At 48.0% G+C, this 16,352-nt stretch overlaps 2 protein-coding genes across 20 annotated transcripts; one reads left to right on the top strand and one right to left on the bottom strand.

Annotated features, from left to right (window-relative positions):
* Positions 1–268: 268 nt before the first annotated feature.
* Positions 269–6,839, top strand: LOC148389550 (uncharacterized). Of its 11 annotated transcripts, XR_015861852.1 has the most exons (9): positions 269–407; positions 465–561; positions 643–1,499; positions 1,599–2,730; positions 2,796–3,927; positions 4,002–4,084; positions 4,155–4,256; positions 4,944–5,013; positions 5,271–6,150. XR_015861852.1 is itself a non-coding variant. In XM_088392636.1 (8 exons), the coding sequence occupies exons 4-8, from the start codon at positions 3,789–3,791 to the stop codon at positions 5,288–5,290; spliced, it is 414 nt and encodes a 137-aa protein (XP_088248762.1). In that variant the 5' UTR covers positions 269–1,499; positions 1,599–2,730; positions 2,796–2,920; positions 3,773–3,788; the 3' UTR covers positions 5,291–6,150. The 11 variants fall into 11 exon arrangements, 2 of the variants coding, with proteins under 2 accessions (XP_088248762.1, XP_088248763.1); XR_015861848.1 differs by adding an exon at positions 6,217–6,838 and having other exon boundaries at positions 269–1,499; positions 5,271–5,375; XR_015861854.1 differs by lacking the exon at positions 465–561 and having other exon boundaries at positions 1,388–1,499.
* A 1,534-nt stretch (positions 6,840–8,373) lies between these two features.
* On the bottom strand, positions 8,374–15,170 carry LOC148389549 (uncharacterized). 9 transcript variants are annotated; one of them, XR_015861862.1, is made up of 8 exons: positions 13,915–15,169; positions 12,495–13,815; positions 11,262–12,429; positions 11,105–11,187; positions 10,933–11,034; positions 10,197–10,266; positions 9,789–9,939; positions 8,374–8,993 (listed from the first exon to the last, which is right to left on the bottom strand). XR_015861862.1 is itself a non-coding variant. In XM_088392639.1 (7 exons), exons 3-7 carry the CDS (start codon positions 11,398–11,400, stop codon positions 9,920–9,922), a joined length of 414 nt encoding a protein of 137 aa, XP_088248765.1. In that variant the 5' UTR covers positions 11,401–12,429; positions 12,495–12,574; positions 15,070–15,170; the 3' UTR covers positions 9,060–9,919. The 9 variants fall into 9 exon arrangements, 2 of the variants coding, with proteins under 2 accessions (XP_088248765.1, XP_088248764.1); XR_015861859.1 differs by lacking the exon at positions 8,374–8,993 and having other exon boundaries at positions 9,060–9,939; positions 13,915–14,026; positions 14,312–15,169; XR_015861857.1 differs by lacking the exon at positions 8,374–8,993 and having other exon boundaries at positions 9,060–9,939; positions 13,915–14,760; positions 14,841–15,169.
* Between the last annotated feature and the right edge of the window lie 1,182 nt (positions 15,171–16,352).

Raw genomic sequence — 16,352 nt, 5'->3', positions numbered from 1 at the left:
TTAAGATAGTGTTTCCCAACCAGTGTGCCGCGGTGTGTTGGCTCGTGAGTGAACGATTCGTTCAAAAGAACGATTTTGTTTTCAGTGAACGAGAGTGAACAAATTACTTCCTAAAGTGTTTCATTCTTTTTTCAGTTCGTATGACTTCAACCAGTAGGTGCCGGTAATGCGCATGGAAGCTGGTGCTACCTCGCTGCAAATCAAAACGAAGAAGAAAATGACGTACTTCCCGTTCACGCACGCATTTCCAGTTCATCGCGAGAACGGATCAGTGAGGGTACGAATCAGTGGGAGAAGAAGATTTGAATTGACGGATGTGACGTCAGGGCTTTAGGTAAATTGAAGACAGGTGTGCTCAAGGGGAGTTATCATATGCAGGTGACACCGAGCGCGGGGCATTTTCTCAGGTAAGGAAGTAAATGTTTGTCGTTTCTTGCCGTCTCTCACGATGGACGCCGTGTTAGTTTGTTGGAGGATTTTCACGCGGCGACTGTAGGCGTCGAAGTTAACTGGAGACCGCAAGGAGAGTTTTCAAATAGGCCCCAAAATGTGGTAATGGAGGTAAAATTGTAGGCCGCAGGCAATTTAGCCCATGACCAAATGTTTGCAGTTTCTTACGATGCCATTTATTATTTCTTGCAGGATTTATGCCGTCTAGGGAGTGCTTGAGGTTTGGGCACGGCACGCCACAAACGACTTTGCGTCGCGTCGTTGCGCGTTTTGGTCGTTTTTCCGACGCGGTATTTCAAATGTCTTTAGCGTTTTTTTGTTTTTTTTTTAATGCTGGCCAGCATTTTTTCATTCGTTTGTTTGTTGAAGGTTCGTAAATGGCGCCGGCGATAAGCGCGTGTTTGTCTGACTATAGGAAATGTTAGTTTGACTCCAGTTAACTGAATACTTTTTTATTATTTTATATCATGCGTGTGCCATTTCCGTGTCATGCAAACTGGTGATTGTAACGAATATGTTACGTCATGTCCAAATCGGACCAAATCCATTCAAAGATGGCGCCCACCCGCTCGTTCCGTTACGCAACAAACATTTGCGCGGGTTATTTTCTCCCGTTTTGGACGCCGCCAACCTGGATCATCTGTCCAATGTGAGGTGAGTTGTAGATGATGAAATTAAAATATGAATTATAATCTTTAATAATTCTTGTAATTTACCACAATGTAATGATTATATATTTTTCAAATGTAAAACTACTTAGAATGTATAAAATTAAAATATGAACTATAATTTTGATAAATTATCGTAACTTACTACAATATAATATTTTTTTTCAAATGTAAAACTCCTAGTATGTATAATTGTTGGTAAAAAATCATGCCATTGGCACTCTACTCAATGTCTCTTTTTGTTGCAATAATTTGCTTATCTTTTGTAGCACTAAAGAAGGCCGCCCCGCCAGCATCCTTCTATACAAAGCAAGCAGGAGGCTCTTGAAGGAGCCCTTTCAGTGATGTTGAGGACACTGAGGAAGAGTAGTCCTAAATCAGGTGAAAACCTGTTTTTGTCAAGTTTCAGCTTCCCAACACACAATGGTTATTGGTTTTAGCTTCGCAGCACACAATTAATGGCTGTCTGTGTTTTTGTAGGCAGCAAGAGGAGCCGAATGGGATAAGTATAATTCCATGTGAAAAGGCGCAATGGCCTATCCAAAGGCGCAATGGCCTATCCAAAGGAGCAATGGCCTATCAAAAGGAGCAATGGCCTATCAAAAGGAGCAATGGCCTATCCAAAGGAGCAATGGCCTATCCAAAGGAGCAATGGCCTATCCAAAGGAGCAATGGCCATACACAAAGGAGCAATGGCCATACACAAAGGAGCAATGGCCATACGCAAAGGAGCAATGGCCATACGCAAAGGAGCAATGGCCATACGCAAAGGAGCAATGGCCATACGCAAAGGAGCAATGGCCATACGCAAAGGAGCAATGGCCATATCAAGTCAAGAATCAAGCAACGCGCTGCAAAAGTCAACGTGTGCGGATCATGTGCCCAGGAGGGGGCAGTGTGGTTGCCTTTGGTTATGGGTGCACGACGGAAAGGTTGCAGGTGTGGACAGTGTTTGGGGCTCTGATGGTTGGTCTTGCTTTAGAGGTGCGCTGTGGTTGTGGCTTGTCTGGATCCAGCGTTGTCTTGTGCTTGTTTGCCATTGACGGCTCACTTGAGGGAGGACGTGGTTCCGTGGATGGACAAAAAAAACAGAACTTTGACGTGGAGCTGAATGTCCAATTTTGCCATATGACTTGTACCATTTTGTATCTTTTTCTAACCTGCCTCTGTCGTAGTTGCTGCGTTCTTTGTTCTTTCCCCTCGGTGTAGGGTGGCGTTGGAGCGAGCCGATCCCGAATGTCCAATTTGACTTGTGACATTTTCTTTTTCTAACCTACCACTGTTGCACTTTCTCTAACCCTAACCTACCACTGTGGTACTTGCGTTCTTTGTTCTCCCCTAGGTGTTGGAGCGCGACAGTCACATTGTGTCTTTTTCTAACCTAGCACTGTTGTGCTTGATCGAAGCCTAACGTACCACTGTGCGTCCTTTGTTCTCAAGGTGTAGGGGGCGGTGTTGGGGCGAGCCGGTCCACGATGAAGACTTAATGATGCGAGCAGCGCCCAACTCATTGCATGTTCTGCCTTTTGCAGGCCGGACGCAAAAGGGGGGGGCTGCATGGCCCGATTCGACCCGGCGACGGTCACCAAGAGTAGCTAACCGCTGTGATCAAGTAAGCAAGTGACCTACAACTTGGGGTGCTCTTTGAGTTTCTAACATTTGTTTCCGTTTGTGCAGATGGCGACCGGGACGCGACACGATCTGCTCAGAGGTGGACGGACTGCTGTGGCATCGCTCTGAAGTAGCAGAGTTCTGAGGGAGACCCGCTTCCTTGGAGGCGTCAACCTGCGCAGCTTCAGCATGTGAAATGGATTATGTATTTATTTGTTTAATTCACACCAGCGGTGTCCAAATGTCTGTTTGAGGGCTGCATACTGAATCAAATTGAGAATTCTTTGACACAAATTCAGTAAATCAATCACAAAATGTTGCCATTCATATTTTGTGCTACAAAGCAGTGTTGCGTTCATTCGTGTGGTGTGTTGATCAAGTTGGCCCGAGGCTACCATTTGGACACCAATGGTGACGTGTGTAGGGCTGCACCTGGATTGGAAAACTGTCATATGGTGGTATAGGTTGTTGACATGCACTTTAGGAAAACAGATTTTTTTCTATTCATGTGGCAAATGAAACATGTTTTTTGGCCTCCTAACTATTTGTAATGAGTTTAGAAGATAAGTCATTGATGCAAGTTAAAGTTAACTGATCTAAGTGATGTCATTGCAATCAAATAGTTCCTCTCCATCCTAGAATTTTGCACAACTTTGCTCAATGCAGTGGTCTGGCCCAATACTGCCATATCATTGGTTTTCCAAAATGTTGTGCAGCCCTCATTGAGTGCCAAATGCGCAGCGACGGCAAGCGCCGGCAAGCGCAAGCGCCGGCAAGCGCAAGCGCCGGCAAGCGCAAGCGCCGGCAAGCGCAAGCGCCGGCAAGCGCAAGCGCCGGCAAGCGCCGGCAAGCGCAAGCGCCGGCAAGCGCAAGCGCCGGCAAGCGCAAGCGCCGGCAAGCGCAAGCGCCGGCAAGCGCAAGCGCCGGCAAGCGCAAGCGCCGGCAAGCGCAAGCGACGGCAAGCGCAAGCGACGGCAAGCGCAAGCGACGGCAAGCGCAAGCGACGGCAAGCGCAAGCGAGACTTTTGTGCTTGTCTTGCAAGGTGGTAGAGACGATGTATGAAACGAAGAGCCGGTGGACGGAGGCCACCAGACCCGCGATTGGTGAGCGGGGTGCAAAGGAAGGAATCACCCAAAGAAAGCAGTCGCCAAGTGTTGAAGAGGAGCCTGATGCATGACTGGCCAAGGCTGGCCAGAGGTGGTGACATGGCAATCCAATATGCAACGCGCTTGTTAGTTCTAATTTGATTTCCTTATTTGTCTGCCGTTCAGGGTTGCCGGGGCGGCGGATGGGACGAGCGCCAGCCTGCACCAAGAGGGACTGGGCTGCACCCGCAAGACCAGGGAGGGGGCAGGTAAAGAGTACGTTGACAGAAGTGAGCCGCATGCAACTGAGTGCCATTTGTCTTTTTGCACTTGTGCGAGGCGGAAGACGAGTCCAACACCGGCCGGAGCAGACCCGGACCTTGGCCCGTGACGAGCGGCCCACACGAGACTGATGGGTGCAGATGCAGCCAGCGTTTCGGGGTGAGTATGACTTTTTTTCTTTTGTGCTTTCCCTACCCCTGTCTGTTTGAATAGGGTAACTAGTAGCACGCACGGGCATTTGGGTTGCTGTGACCCTCTAGATACGAATCGGCAAAGTAGACACCCCCTCCCCCCCCCCCCCCCTCTCTCTCTCTCTCTCTCTCTCTCCCTTTCTCCAACGCGCCCGGCAGTACCTGCATGGCCTGGTGCACTCAGGGTGGAACGTGGCTATACCTTGCCCTTTGTGGAATACCAGGGTATAATGTCTGCCAGACTGGGTCCCAGTGTCGTCGACGGTGTCGAGGACAAGGAGATTCTCCGTGACGCTCTCCGTGACGTCACGTTTTCCTCTTTTTTTCCTCTCGGGGCCAAGCCAGCTCTACTCAAGGGGACCTGGCCGGTTGCGCTTAAGTGCGCACCAAAGCCTCTTTTCATCTCCTCTCCTTCCCTCCCTCCCTCCCTCCCTCCCTCCCTCCCTCCCTCTCTCCCTCCCTCCCTCCCTCCCTCCCTCCCTTCCTTTTTGTAAGGGGTGAAACATTTCATAACCCGCATCGCTCCAATGTATGAGACGTGCCAGCCTGTGCGTGGCGCTAGTTACCTGATTCAAACTTACCTTAGTCAAGGTTGGGGGGGTGCTAGTGGAATTTTTCCCCTTGCCAAAACCACCACAATATGTCTGCCTTTCAGGATTGCTGGGGCACTGGATCGGACGAGTGCCTGCACAGAGCGGGACTGGACAGGACTGCGAGACCTGAGGGTAGTAATAAAAAACTTTATTTGTAGAGCACCTTTCATACAAGAAATGCAGCTCAAAGCACTTTACAACAAAGAAAGAAATTATAAGCATTGAATTCTTCATATAGGAACAGACATAAAAAGAAAACCAAAACATTCATGTATGCATACGCAATTAATAAAGGGAGCTTGAAATAGGAGCAAGCTTTAATAGACAGGCAGTGAGTACGTCCACAGAAGTGAACCGCATGCAACAGAGTGCCGTTTTCCTTTTTGCAGTGACACGAGGCGGAGGATGAGTCCAAACGTCGAATACCGGCCGGAGGGGAAGCCAACCATCGGCCGACCTTCGCACGTGATGAGCGGCCGACACGAGGCGGACAGGTGCGGATGCGGCGAGGGCAGAGCGCCCAGCCAGCATTTAAGGAGAGTATGACTGTTTTTCCTTTTGTGCTTTCTTTCTTTCCCTCCTTCCCTCCCTCTTTCCACTTTTTCACTGGGTGTGCACACTGGCCGTCTGCATGAGGCCTCTCTCTTTCTCAGCGCTGCGTCATTTACAACAATATTGTTTTATTGTTATTGTGTTTTTTAAATACATGAAGTGAACTCTTTGTACTGTAATTGTGTGTGCGTGTACCTCTGAACCTGAATTAAACTGAACGGAATTCAAGTGGTCCATTTTAAACATTGGCATGGGCAGTCTATCGTGCATACAAACTGGAATCATTTGAGACATTCTCAATGACAAGACATTTGTAAAGTTAGTCTCAAACCAAATTGTCTTGTTAAATTTGCAGTGTCAGGCTTTTATTTTTTTTAACTACACAAAGAAAAGCTGCATGCATTCTAAATTGTTGACAAAAGCCAAGTAGCCAGACACTCATAGATGCAAACGACAAGCGTACAAATGGTCTGTTGCGATCAATAAGTCATCTTTGGCAACCTTGCTTTAAAATGGCCACCGAACTCAGAATCTTGCAGAATGTTGGTACATTTTTCTGTATGAGTAAAAGCTGGTATTCTAATCTAGTCCGAGCCATCATTTGGTTTGTTTCGAATCGTCATGCATCATGTGGGCGTTCTTGTGAATATAATCAACAGTGTGTTTTCTTCCTGTTGGTGGTCTTGTAAATAAAGTCAACTTTGGTGTCAGTCATCATTCGCGATGAGCCTCAATTGAAGCTGCATCTCTTGAATGTGAAACTTCTTGCATGTTTTGTTGCAGGGCTTGGCGTCCCTATTGGCTGTCTGACTACAAAGAAGGCAGTCTGTCCAGTCCAGGTTGTTGCTGAGGTCAATTGAATGTATAAACATAGCGTGTAACCTTTAGGACCTTGGCTTTCAATTCAAAGCACAGTTGCTTAACTACACGGCCAGCCTCGGTACATGTACTGGGTGGTACCACCCACTTCAGAGTAAAGTAAAGGCCAGAGTGGTTCGCTTAATACCAGCATCCTCATGAAATTGACCATATCAGACAAGCTAGATGAATTCCAAGTGCTACCACCGGGTGGCAGCATATTTGCCTCAAGCTGTTTGGTGCTGGGTCTATGCGACGTGTCTTTCGTTGTTTTGCCCAAAGCAAGCTAATACACAATATTTGCCTCAACCTGTCTGACGCTCCATTGAACTGTATGCCATAATTTTTAACTTGAAACAACTATATTACAAATGATAGGCGCCCGAATTAGACAGCTGGGTCAATGTGACCCGTCTTTTGCGGTTTGTTTTGCCCAAAGCAACCTAACAAATACGCATAGGTACTGCCGCTATCTCGTCGATGTGCATGTCTCTAAAATGTACAAAGCAAATTCATTTGCATAATAAACTTCCAAACCAAGCAATGCTTCTTTCTAGGTCTCCTCATGTCCTCAGCACTGCAAACCTTTGTGCCGGTACACCATATGAAGTAAATGATGGAATGTTTTTTTTTTTTTTACACCTCTAATGTGTATCAAGCATACCAGATGGTGTTTTAGAACAGCCTAGAATATTAAGTTACAAAAAGTTAAAAAAAAGTTTAAAAAAACTTACTAAAGTTTAAAAAAGTTATTGATTTTATATTTGCTCCAAGGAGGAAGTATTGACAAGCGTTACCTCCTTCATAGGGGGGGGGGGTAGTAGGCGCAGGCGGCACGGGGAGTAGGGGGCGCAGGCGGTACTGGGAGCAGGCGGCAGGGGGCGCAGGCGGCGCAGGCAGCAGGGGTGGGGAATCGAACCCTGGATCTCAGGTGTTCAAGCGCAGCGACGGAGCCACTCGCCAAGCGTGGCGAGCTCGGCAGTGACCCCGCTTTCACTTCGAGTCATTCTTATTCGTTCAATATTGCGCTCCGCGCGCGCTGGGTAAGTACAAAAGAGAACTTGCGGCCGCCAGCTGTCATGTCACGCTGGTCGACCGGTTCGTGACACGGCCTCATGCGCCGTACAGCCCTGGTTCGATCCCAGCGGTGGGAACTTTCTCCGGCCCACTTTTGTAAGCGTCTGGATACATGCATATAGGTTGCATGTCGACGCATTTATTTATGTGTAAACGCCCAGTGTGGCCCCGCCTGCAAGTGGGCGGGGCGACGCAGCTGGCCCCGCCCCCATCGAAATGGCCCCGCCCCCTGCCGTACAAAAGACAGTAGGGCAGGAGGCGGGGCCATTTCGATGGGGGCGGGACCCCATCGAAATGGCCCCGCCCCTGGCCCCGCCCCCTGCCCTACAAAAAGACAGTAGGGTAGGGTAGGGGCGAAGCCCCGCCCCCTGCCCTACATAAAGACATAAAGACAGTAGGGTAGGGGGCGGATCGAACCAGGGCTGTACGGCGCATGAGGCCGTGTCACGAACCGGTCGACCAGCGTGACATGACAGCTGGCGGCCGCAAGTTCTCTTTTGTACTTACCCAGCGCGCGCGGAGCGCAATATTGAACGAATAAGAATGACTCGAAGTGAAAGCGGGGTCACTGCCGAGCTCGCCACGCTTGGCGAGTGGCTCCGTCGCTGCGCTTGAACACCTGAGATCCAGGGTTCGATTCCCCACCCCTGCTGCCTGCGCCGCCTGCGCCCCCTGCCGCCTGCTCCCAGTACCGCCTGCGCCCCCTACTCCCCGTGCCGCCTGCGCCTACTACCCCCCCCCCCTATGAAGGAGGTAACGCTTGTCAATACTTCCTCCTTGGAGCAAATATAAAATCAATAACTTTTTTAAACTTTAGTAAGTTTTTTTAAACTTTTTTTTAACTTTTTGTAACTTAATATTCTAGGCTGTTCTAAAACACCATCTGGTATGCTTGATACACATTAGAGGTGTAAAAAAAAAAAAAACATTCCATCATTTACTTCATATGGTGTACCGGCACAAAGGTTTGCAGTGCTGAGGACATGAGGAGACCTAGAAAGAAGCATTGCTTGGTTTGGAAGTTTATTATGCAAATGAATTTGCTTTGTACATTTTAGAGACATGCACATCGACGAGATAGCGGCAGTACCTATGCGTATTTGTTAGGTTGCTTTGGGCAAAACAAACCGCAAAAGACGGGTCACATTGACCCAGCTGTCTAATTCGGGCGCCTATCATTTGTAATATAGTTGTTTCAAGTTAAAAATTATGGCATACAGTTCAATGGAGCGTCAGACAGGTTGAGGCAAATATTGTGTATTAGCTTGCTTTGGGCAAAACAACGAAAGACACGTCGCATAGACCCAGCACCAAACAGCTTGAGGCAAATATGCTGCCACCCGGTGGTAGCACTTGGAATTCATCTAGCTTGTCTGATATGGTCAATTTCATGAGGATGCTGGTATTAAGCGAACCACTCTGGCCTTTACTTTACTCTGAAGTGGGTGGTACCACCCAGTACATGTACCGAGGCTGGCCGTGTAGTTAAGCAACTGTGCTTTGAATTGAAAGCCAAGGTCCTAAAGGTTACACGCTATGTTTATACATTCAATTGACCTCAGCAACAACCTGGACTGGACAGACTGCCTTCTTTGTAGTCAGACAGCCAATAGGGACGCCAAGCCCTGCAACAAAACATGCAAGAAGTTTCACATTCAAGAGATGCAGCTTCAATTGAGGCTCATCGCGAATGATGACTGACACCAAAGTTGACTTTATTTACAAGACCACCAACAGGAAGAAAACACACTGTTGATTATATTCACAAGAACGCCCACATGATGCATGACGATTCGAAACAAACCAAATGATGGCTCGGACTAGATTAGAATACCAGCTTTTACTCATACAGAAAAATGTACCAACATTCTGCAAGATTCTGAGTTCGGTGGCCATTTTAAAGCAAGGTTGCCAAAGATGACTTATTGATCGCAACAGACCATTTGTACGCTTGTCGTTTGCATCTATGAGTGTCTGGCTACTTGGCTTTTGTCAACAATTTAGAATGCATGCAGCTTTTCTTTGTGTAGTTAAAAAAAATAAAAGCCTGACACTGCAAATTTAACAAGACAATTTGGTTTGAGACTAACTTTACAAATGTCTTGTCATTGAGAATGTCTCAAATGATTCCAGTTTGTATGCACGATAGACTGCCCATGCCAATGTTTAAAATGGACCACTTGAATTCCGTTCAGTTTAATTCAGGTTCAGAGGTACACGCACACACAATTACAGTACAAAGAGTTCACTTCATGTATTTAAAAAACACAATAACAATAAAACAATATTGTTGTAAATGACGCAGCGCTGAGAAAGAGAGAGGCCTCATGCAGACGGCCAGTGTGCACACCCAGTGAAAAAGTGGAAAGAGGGAGGGAAGGAGGGAAAGAAAGAAAGCACAAAAGGAAAAACAGTCATACTCTCCTTAAATGCTGGCTGGGCGCTCTGCCCTCGCCGCATCCGCACCCGTCCGCCTCGTGTCGGCCGCTCATCACGTGCGAAGGTCGGCCGATGGTTGGCTTCCCCTCCGGCCGGTATTCGACGTTTGGACTCATCCTCCGCCTCGTGTCACTGCAAAAAGGAAAACGGCACTCTGTTGCATGCGGTTCACTTCTGTGGACGTACTCACTGCCTGTCTATTAAAGCTTGCTCCTATTTCAAGCTCCCTTTATTAATTGCGTATGCATACATGAATGTTTTGGTTTTCTTTTTATGTCTGTTCCTATATGAAGAATTCAATGCTTATAATTTCTTTCTTTGTTGTAAAGTGCTTTGAGCTGCATTTCTTGTATGAAAGGTGCTCTACAAATAAAGTTTTTTATTACTACCCTCAGGTCTCGCAGTCCTGTCCAGTCCCGCTCTGTGCAGGCACTCGTCCGATCCAGTGCCCCAGCAATCCTGAAAGGCAGACATATTGTGGTGGTTTTGGCAAGGGGAAAAATTCCACTAGCACCCCCCCAACCTTGACTAAGGTAAGTTTGAATCAGGTAACTAGCGCCACGCACAGGCTGGCACGTCTCATACATTGGAGCGATGCGGGTTATGAAATGTTTCACCCCTTACAAAAAGGAAGGGAGGGAGGGAGGGAGGGAGGGAGGGAGGGAGGGAGGGAGGGAGGGAGGGAGGGAGGGAGGTAGAGGAGATGAAAAGAGGCTTTGGTGCGCACTTAAGCGCAACCGGCCAGGTCCCCTTGAGTAGAGCTGGCTTGGCCCCAAGAGGAAAAAAAGAGGAAAACGTGACGTCACGGAGAGCGTCACGGAGAATCTCCTTGTCCTCGACACCGTCGACGACACTGGGACCCAGTCTGGCAGACATTATACCCTGGTATTCCACAAAGGGCAAGGTATAGCCACGTTCCACCCTGAGTGCACCAGGCCATGCAGGTACTGCCGGGCGCGTTGGAGAAAGGGAGAGAGAGAGAGGGGGGGGGGGGGGAGGGGGTGTCTACTTTGCCGATTCGTCTCTAGAGGGTCACAGCAACCCAAATGCCCGTGCGTGCTACTAGTTACCCTATTCAAACAGACAGGGGTAGGGAAAGCACAAAAGAAAAAAAGTCATACTCACCCCGAAACGCTGGCTGCATCTGCACCCATCAGTCTCGTGTGGGCCGCTCGTCACGGGCCAAGGTCCGGGTCTGCTCCGGCCGGTGTTGGACTCGTCTTCCGCCTCGCACAAGTGCAAAAAGACAAATGCCACTCAGTTGCATGCGGCTCACTTCTGTCAACGTACTCTTTACCTGCCCCCTCCCTGGTCTTGCGGGTGCAGCCCAGTCCCTCTTGGTGCAGGCTGGCGCTCGTCCCATCCGCCGCCCCGGCAACCCTGAACGGCAGACAAATAAGGAAATCAAATTAGAACTAACAAGCGCGTTGCATATTGGATTGCCATGTCACCACCTCTGGCCAGCCTTGGCCAGTCATGCATCAGGCTCCTCTTCAACACTTGGCGACTGCTTTCTTTGGGTGATTCCTTCCTTTGCACCCCGCTCACCAATCGCGGGTCTGGTGGCCTCCGTCCACCGGCTCTTCGTTTCATACATCGTCTCTACCACCTTGCAAGACAAGCACAAAAGTCTCGCTTGCGCTTGCCGTCGCTTGCGCTTGCCGTCGCTTGCGCTTGCCGTCGCTTGCGCTTGCCGTCGCTTGCGCTTGCCGTCGCTTGCGCTTGCCGGCGCTTGCGCTTGCCGTCGCTTGCGCTTGCCGGCGCTTGCGCTTGCCGGCGCTTGCGCTTGCCGGCGCTTGCGCTTGCCGGCGCTTGCGCTTGCCGGCGCTTGCGCTTGCCGGCGCTTGCCGGCGCTTGCGCTTGCCGGCGCTTGCGCTTGCCGGCGCTTGCCGGCGCTTGCCGTCGCTTGCGCTTGCCGGCGCTTGCCGTCGCTTGCGCTTGCCGTCGCTGCGCATTTGGCACTCAATGAGGGCTGCACAACATTTTGGAAAACCAATGATATGGCAGTATTGGGCCAGACCACTGCATTGAGCAAAGTTGTGCAAAATTCTAGGATGGAGAGGAACTATTTGATTGCAATGACATCACTTAGATCAGTTAACTTTAACTTGCATCAATGACTTATCTTCTAAACTCATTACAAATAGTTAGGAGGCCAAAAAACATGTTTCATTTGCCACATGAATAGAAAAAAATCTGTTTTCCTAAAGTGCATGTCAACAACCTATACCACCATATGACAGTTTTCCAATCCAGGTGCAGCCCTACACACGTCACCATTGGTGTCCAAATGGTAGCCTCGGGCCAACTTGATCAACACACCACACGAATGAACGCAACACTGCTTTGTAGCACAAAATATGAATGGCAACATTTTGTGATTGATTTACTGAATTTGTGTCAAAGAATTCTCAATTTGATTCAGTATGCAGCCCTCAAACAGACATTTGGACACCGCTGGTGTGAATTAAACAAATAAATACATAATCCATTTCACATGCTGAAGCTGCGCAGGTTGACGCCTCCAAGGAAGCGGGTCTCCCTCAGAACTCTGCTACTTCAGAGCGATGCCACAGCAGTCCGTCCACCTCTGAGCAGATCGTGTCGCGTCCCGGTCGCCATCTGCACAAACGGAAACAAATGTTAGAAACTCAAAGAGCACCCCAAGTTGTAGGTCACTTGCTTACTTGATCACAGCGGTTAGCTACTCTTGGTGACCGTCGCCGGGTCGAATCGGGCCATGCAGCCCCCCCCTTTTGCGTCCGGCCTGCAAAAGGCAGAACATACAATGAGTTGGGCGCTGCTCGCATCATTAAGTCTTCATCGTGGACCGGCTCGCCCCAACACCGCCCCCTACACCTTGAGAACAAAGGACGCACAGTGGTACGTTAGGCTTCGATCAAGCACAACAGTGCTAGGTTAGAAAAAGACACAATGTGACTGTCGCGCTCCAACACCTAGGGGAGAACAAAGAACGCAAGTACCACAGTGGTAGGTTAGGGTTAGAGAAAGTGCAACAGTGGTAGGTTAGAAAAAGAAAATGTCACAAGTCAAATTGGACATTCGGGATCGGCTCGCTCCAACGCCACCCTACACCGAGGGGAAAGAACAAAGAACGCAGCAACTACGACAGAGGCAGGTTAGAAAAAGATACAAAATGGTACAAGTCATATGGCAAAATTGGACATTCAGCTCCACGTCAAAGTTCAGTTTTTTTTGTCCATCCACGGAACCACGTCCTCCCTCAAGTGAGCCGTCAATGGCAACCAAGCACAAGACAACGCTGGATCCAGACAAGCCACAACCACAGCGCACCTCTAAAGCAAGACCAACCATCAGAGCCCCAAACACTGTCCACACCTGCAACCTTTCCGTCGTGCACCCATAACCAAAGGCAACCACACTGCCCCCTCCTGGGCACATGATCCGCACACGTTGACTTTTGCAGCGCGTTGCTTGATTCTTGACTTGATATGGCCATTGCTCCTTTGCGTATGGCCATTGCTCCTTTGCGTATGGCCATTGCTCCTTTGCGTATGGCCATTGCTCCTTTGCGTATGGCCATTGCTCCTTTGCGTATGGCCATTGCTCCTTTGCGTATGGCCATTGCTCCTTTGCGTATGGCCATTGCTCCTTTGCGTATGGCCATTGCTCCTTTGCGTATGGCCATTGCTCCTTTGCGTATGGCCATTGCTCCTTTGCGTATGGCCATTGCTCCTTTGCGTATGGCCATTGCTCCTTTGCGTATGGCCATTGCTCCTTTGCGTATGGCCATTGCTCCTTTGCGTATGGCCATTGCTCCTTTGTGTATGGCCATTGCTCCTTTGGATAGGCCATTGCTCCTTTGGATAGGCCATTGCTCCTTTGGATAGGCCATTGCTCCTTTGGATAGGCCATTGCTCCTTTTGATAGGCCATTGCTCCTTTGGATAGGCCATTGCGCCTTTGGATAGGCCATTGCGCCTTTTCACATGGAATTATACTTATCCCATTCGGCTCCTCTTGCTGCCTACAAAAACACAGACAGCCATTAATTGTGTGCTGCGAAGCTAAAACCAATAACCATTGTGTGTTGGGAAGCTGAAACTTGACAAAAACAGGTTTTCACCTGATTTAGGACTACTCTTCCTCAGTGTCCTCAACATCACTGAAAGGGCTCCTTCAAGAGCCTCCTGCTTGCTTTGTATAGAAGGATGCTGGCGGGGCGGCCTTCTTTAGTGCTACAAAAGATAAGCAAATTATTGCAACAAAAAGAGACATTGAGTAGAGTGCCAATGGCATGATTTTTTACCAACAATTATACATACTAGGAGTTTTACATTTGAAAAAAAATATTATATTGTAGTAAGTTACGATAATTTATCAAAATTATAGTTCATATTTTAATTTTATACATTCTAAGTAGTATTACATTTGAAAAATATATAATCATTACATTGTGGTAAATTACAAGAATTATTAAAGATTATAATTCATATTTTAATTTCATCATCAACTCCCCTCACATTGGACAGATGATCCAGGTTGGCAGCGTCCAAAACGGGAGAAAATAACCCGTGCAAATGTTTGTTGTGTAACGGAAGAGAACGGCCGGGCGCCATCTTTGAATGGATTTGGTCCGATTTGGACACGACGTAACATATACGTTGCATTCACCAGTTTCCATGACACGGAAATGGCACAGGCATAATATAAAATAATAAAAAATGGTTTAGTTGACTAGAGTCAAACTAACATTTCCTATAGTCAGACAAACACGTGCTTATCGGCGGCGACATTGACGAACCTTCTACAGACAGACGAATGAAAAAAATGCTGGCCAGCATTAAAAAAAACAACCGCGAAAGACATTTAAAATACCACCAAAACGCGCAACGACGCGACGCAAAGTGGATTGTGGCGTTCCGTTCCGTGCCGTGCCGAAACCTCAAGCACTCCCTAGACAGCGAAAATCCTGCAAGAAATAATAAATGGCATCGTAAGAAACTGCAAACATTTGCTCACGGGATAAATGGCCTGCAGCCTACAATTTACCTCCAGGCCCACCGTCGCGGTGGACGTGGCCAAGTCACAAGAGTACGACAATCCTGCGACTAACTAACTAACTAACTAACTAACTAACTAACTAACTAACTAACTAACTAACTAAATAAATAAATGCTAGTGAGAAAAGGCAACAAAGCGTGTCAATCGTGCAACGAACACGGCGTCCGTCGTGAAAAACGACAGGAGACGACAAACATTTGCTAGCACGCTCGCTTACCTGAGAAACCGTCCGCTGCCGCCGCCACGCGCTCGGTGGCACCTGCATATGATAACTCCCCTTGAGCGAGCACACCTGTCTTCAATTGACCTAAAGCCCTGACGTCACATCCGTCGATTCAAATCTTCTTCTCCTGATCGTCCAACGGCCCTCGGCACACTGACGCCACCAGGTGGTCGCCTGTCATGGTGACTACTGTGGAAAGGGTTGCTTCGGACTATCCGTTGAAACTTTGAACACCAAACATGTTTGGATGAAGGATACCCTATCAATATGACCAAATCTCCTTTTGTTTCCGATCAGGCTCTGGTCGAGTGGTTAACGCCATTGCCTTCAATCAAATGAAAATATTTGTATCGATAGTTCATCCTAAAACGAATTGTTCTTGCAAAAATTCTGCGGCCGTTGCAGTGCTCCCGTGGACTCATTTTCAATTCAGTTGTTAAGAAACACCACACCGTTGCACAGAGACAATTCTTGAGTCATATCAAATAAATGATTTTCAAACGGGTCCAAACAAGTTTTTCCGTCATGGCTACAAAGATCTTTAGATCTTCTCGTTCACTCTCGTTCACTGAAAACATTCGGTTTTTTGAACCCATCGTTCACTCACGAGCCAACACTACACTGCAGTAGTGATGTGCATTCCAGTTCTTTTAGGTGAACGAATCTTTAGAATCAGTTCACGCAAAAGATTCGTTCAAACGAATCGTTCAACGAATCCGCTAACCCCCCCCCCACACACACACAATGATACGGCTTTTTTTTTTGTATAATAACATCCAGTGGAAATAACCCATACACATCAAACAATACAACTACCCCAAAATTATTATACATGATACATGAGTCAGTGACACACCTTCCTGTTCAGTGTGTGTGCGTGTGTGTGGGGGATGGACGATTCGTTGAACGATTCGTTTGAAGGAATCTATTGAATGAAATAATTCTAATGATTCCGTTCACTTAACAGAACTGGAATGCACATCACTCGTTGCTGTGTGCTTTTACGAACCGTTGTTTAATTCATCCATGTATTTGATCGCTGAGCTGCACGCCGTTGACAGTGGAAAGAAAAGCACCATTCTAATTTCTAAAGGAGCATCCGTAAATCCTCCGGCCCTAAGAAAAGGATGTGTGGACGGGATGTCCTAACCCTAACCCTAACCCCCCCACCACCACCACACCCCACCCTCTTCTAATGCGGCCATTGAATGACTCCTTTCTTGGGGACAAGGGGTGTACGTGGTGTTTGGGCCGCCAGGAAAATGGCTGATTTATCT

Source organism: Syngnathus floridae, chromosome 12 (assembly GCF_059516105.1).
Source record: "Syngnathus floridae isolate MCC-2025c chromosome 12, RoL_Sflo_1.0, whole genome shotgun sequence".
Classification (NCBI taxonomy): Eukaryota; Metazoa; Chordata; class Actinopteri; order Syngnathiformes; family Syngnathidae; genus Syngnathus; species Syngnathus floridae.
Note: the sequence above shows the minus strand (reverse complement) of the source record. Positions and strands in the feature narration are given on the sequence as shown.

Bases quoted from the DNA above. Each gene is read 5' to 3' on its own strand.
- LOC148389550 (XM_088392636.1), top strand. From the start codon at position 3,789: ATGAAACGAAGAGCCGGTGGACGGAGGCCACCAGACCCGCGATTGGTG. The intron at 3,928-4,001 runs GTGGTGACATGG...TCTGCCGTTCAG, and splicing joins CTGGCCAAGGCTGGCCAGAG to GGTTGCCGGGGCGGCGGATG. The intron at 4,257-4,943 runs GTGAGTATGACT...TCTGCCTTTCAG, and splicing joins GATGCAGCCAGCGTTTCGGG to GATTGCTGGGGCACTGGATC.
- LOC148389549 (XM_088392639.1), bottom strand. From the start codon at position 11,400: ATGAAACGAAGAGCCGGTGGACGGAGGCCACCAGACCCGCGATTGGTG. The intron at 10,267-10,932 runs GTGAGTATGACT...TCTGCCTTTCAG, and splicing joins GATGCAGCCAGCGTTTCGGG to GATTGCTGGGGCACTGGATC. The intron at 9,940-10,196 runs GTAGTAATAAAA...TCCTTTTTGCAG, and splicing joins CAGGACTGCGAGACCTGAGG to TGACACGAGGCGGAGGATGA.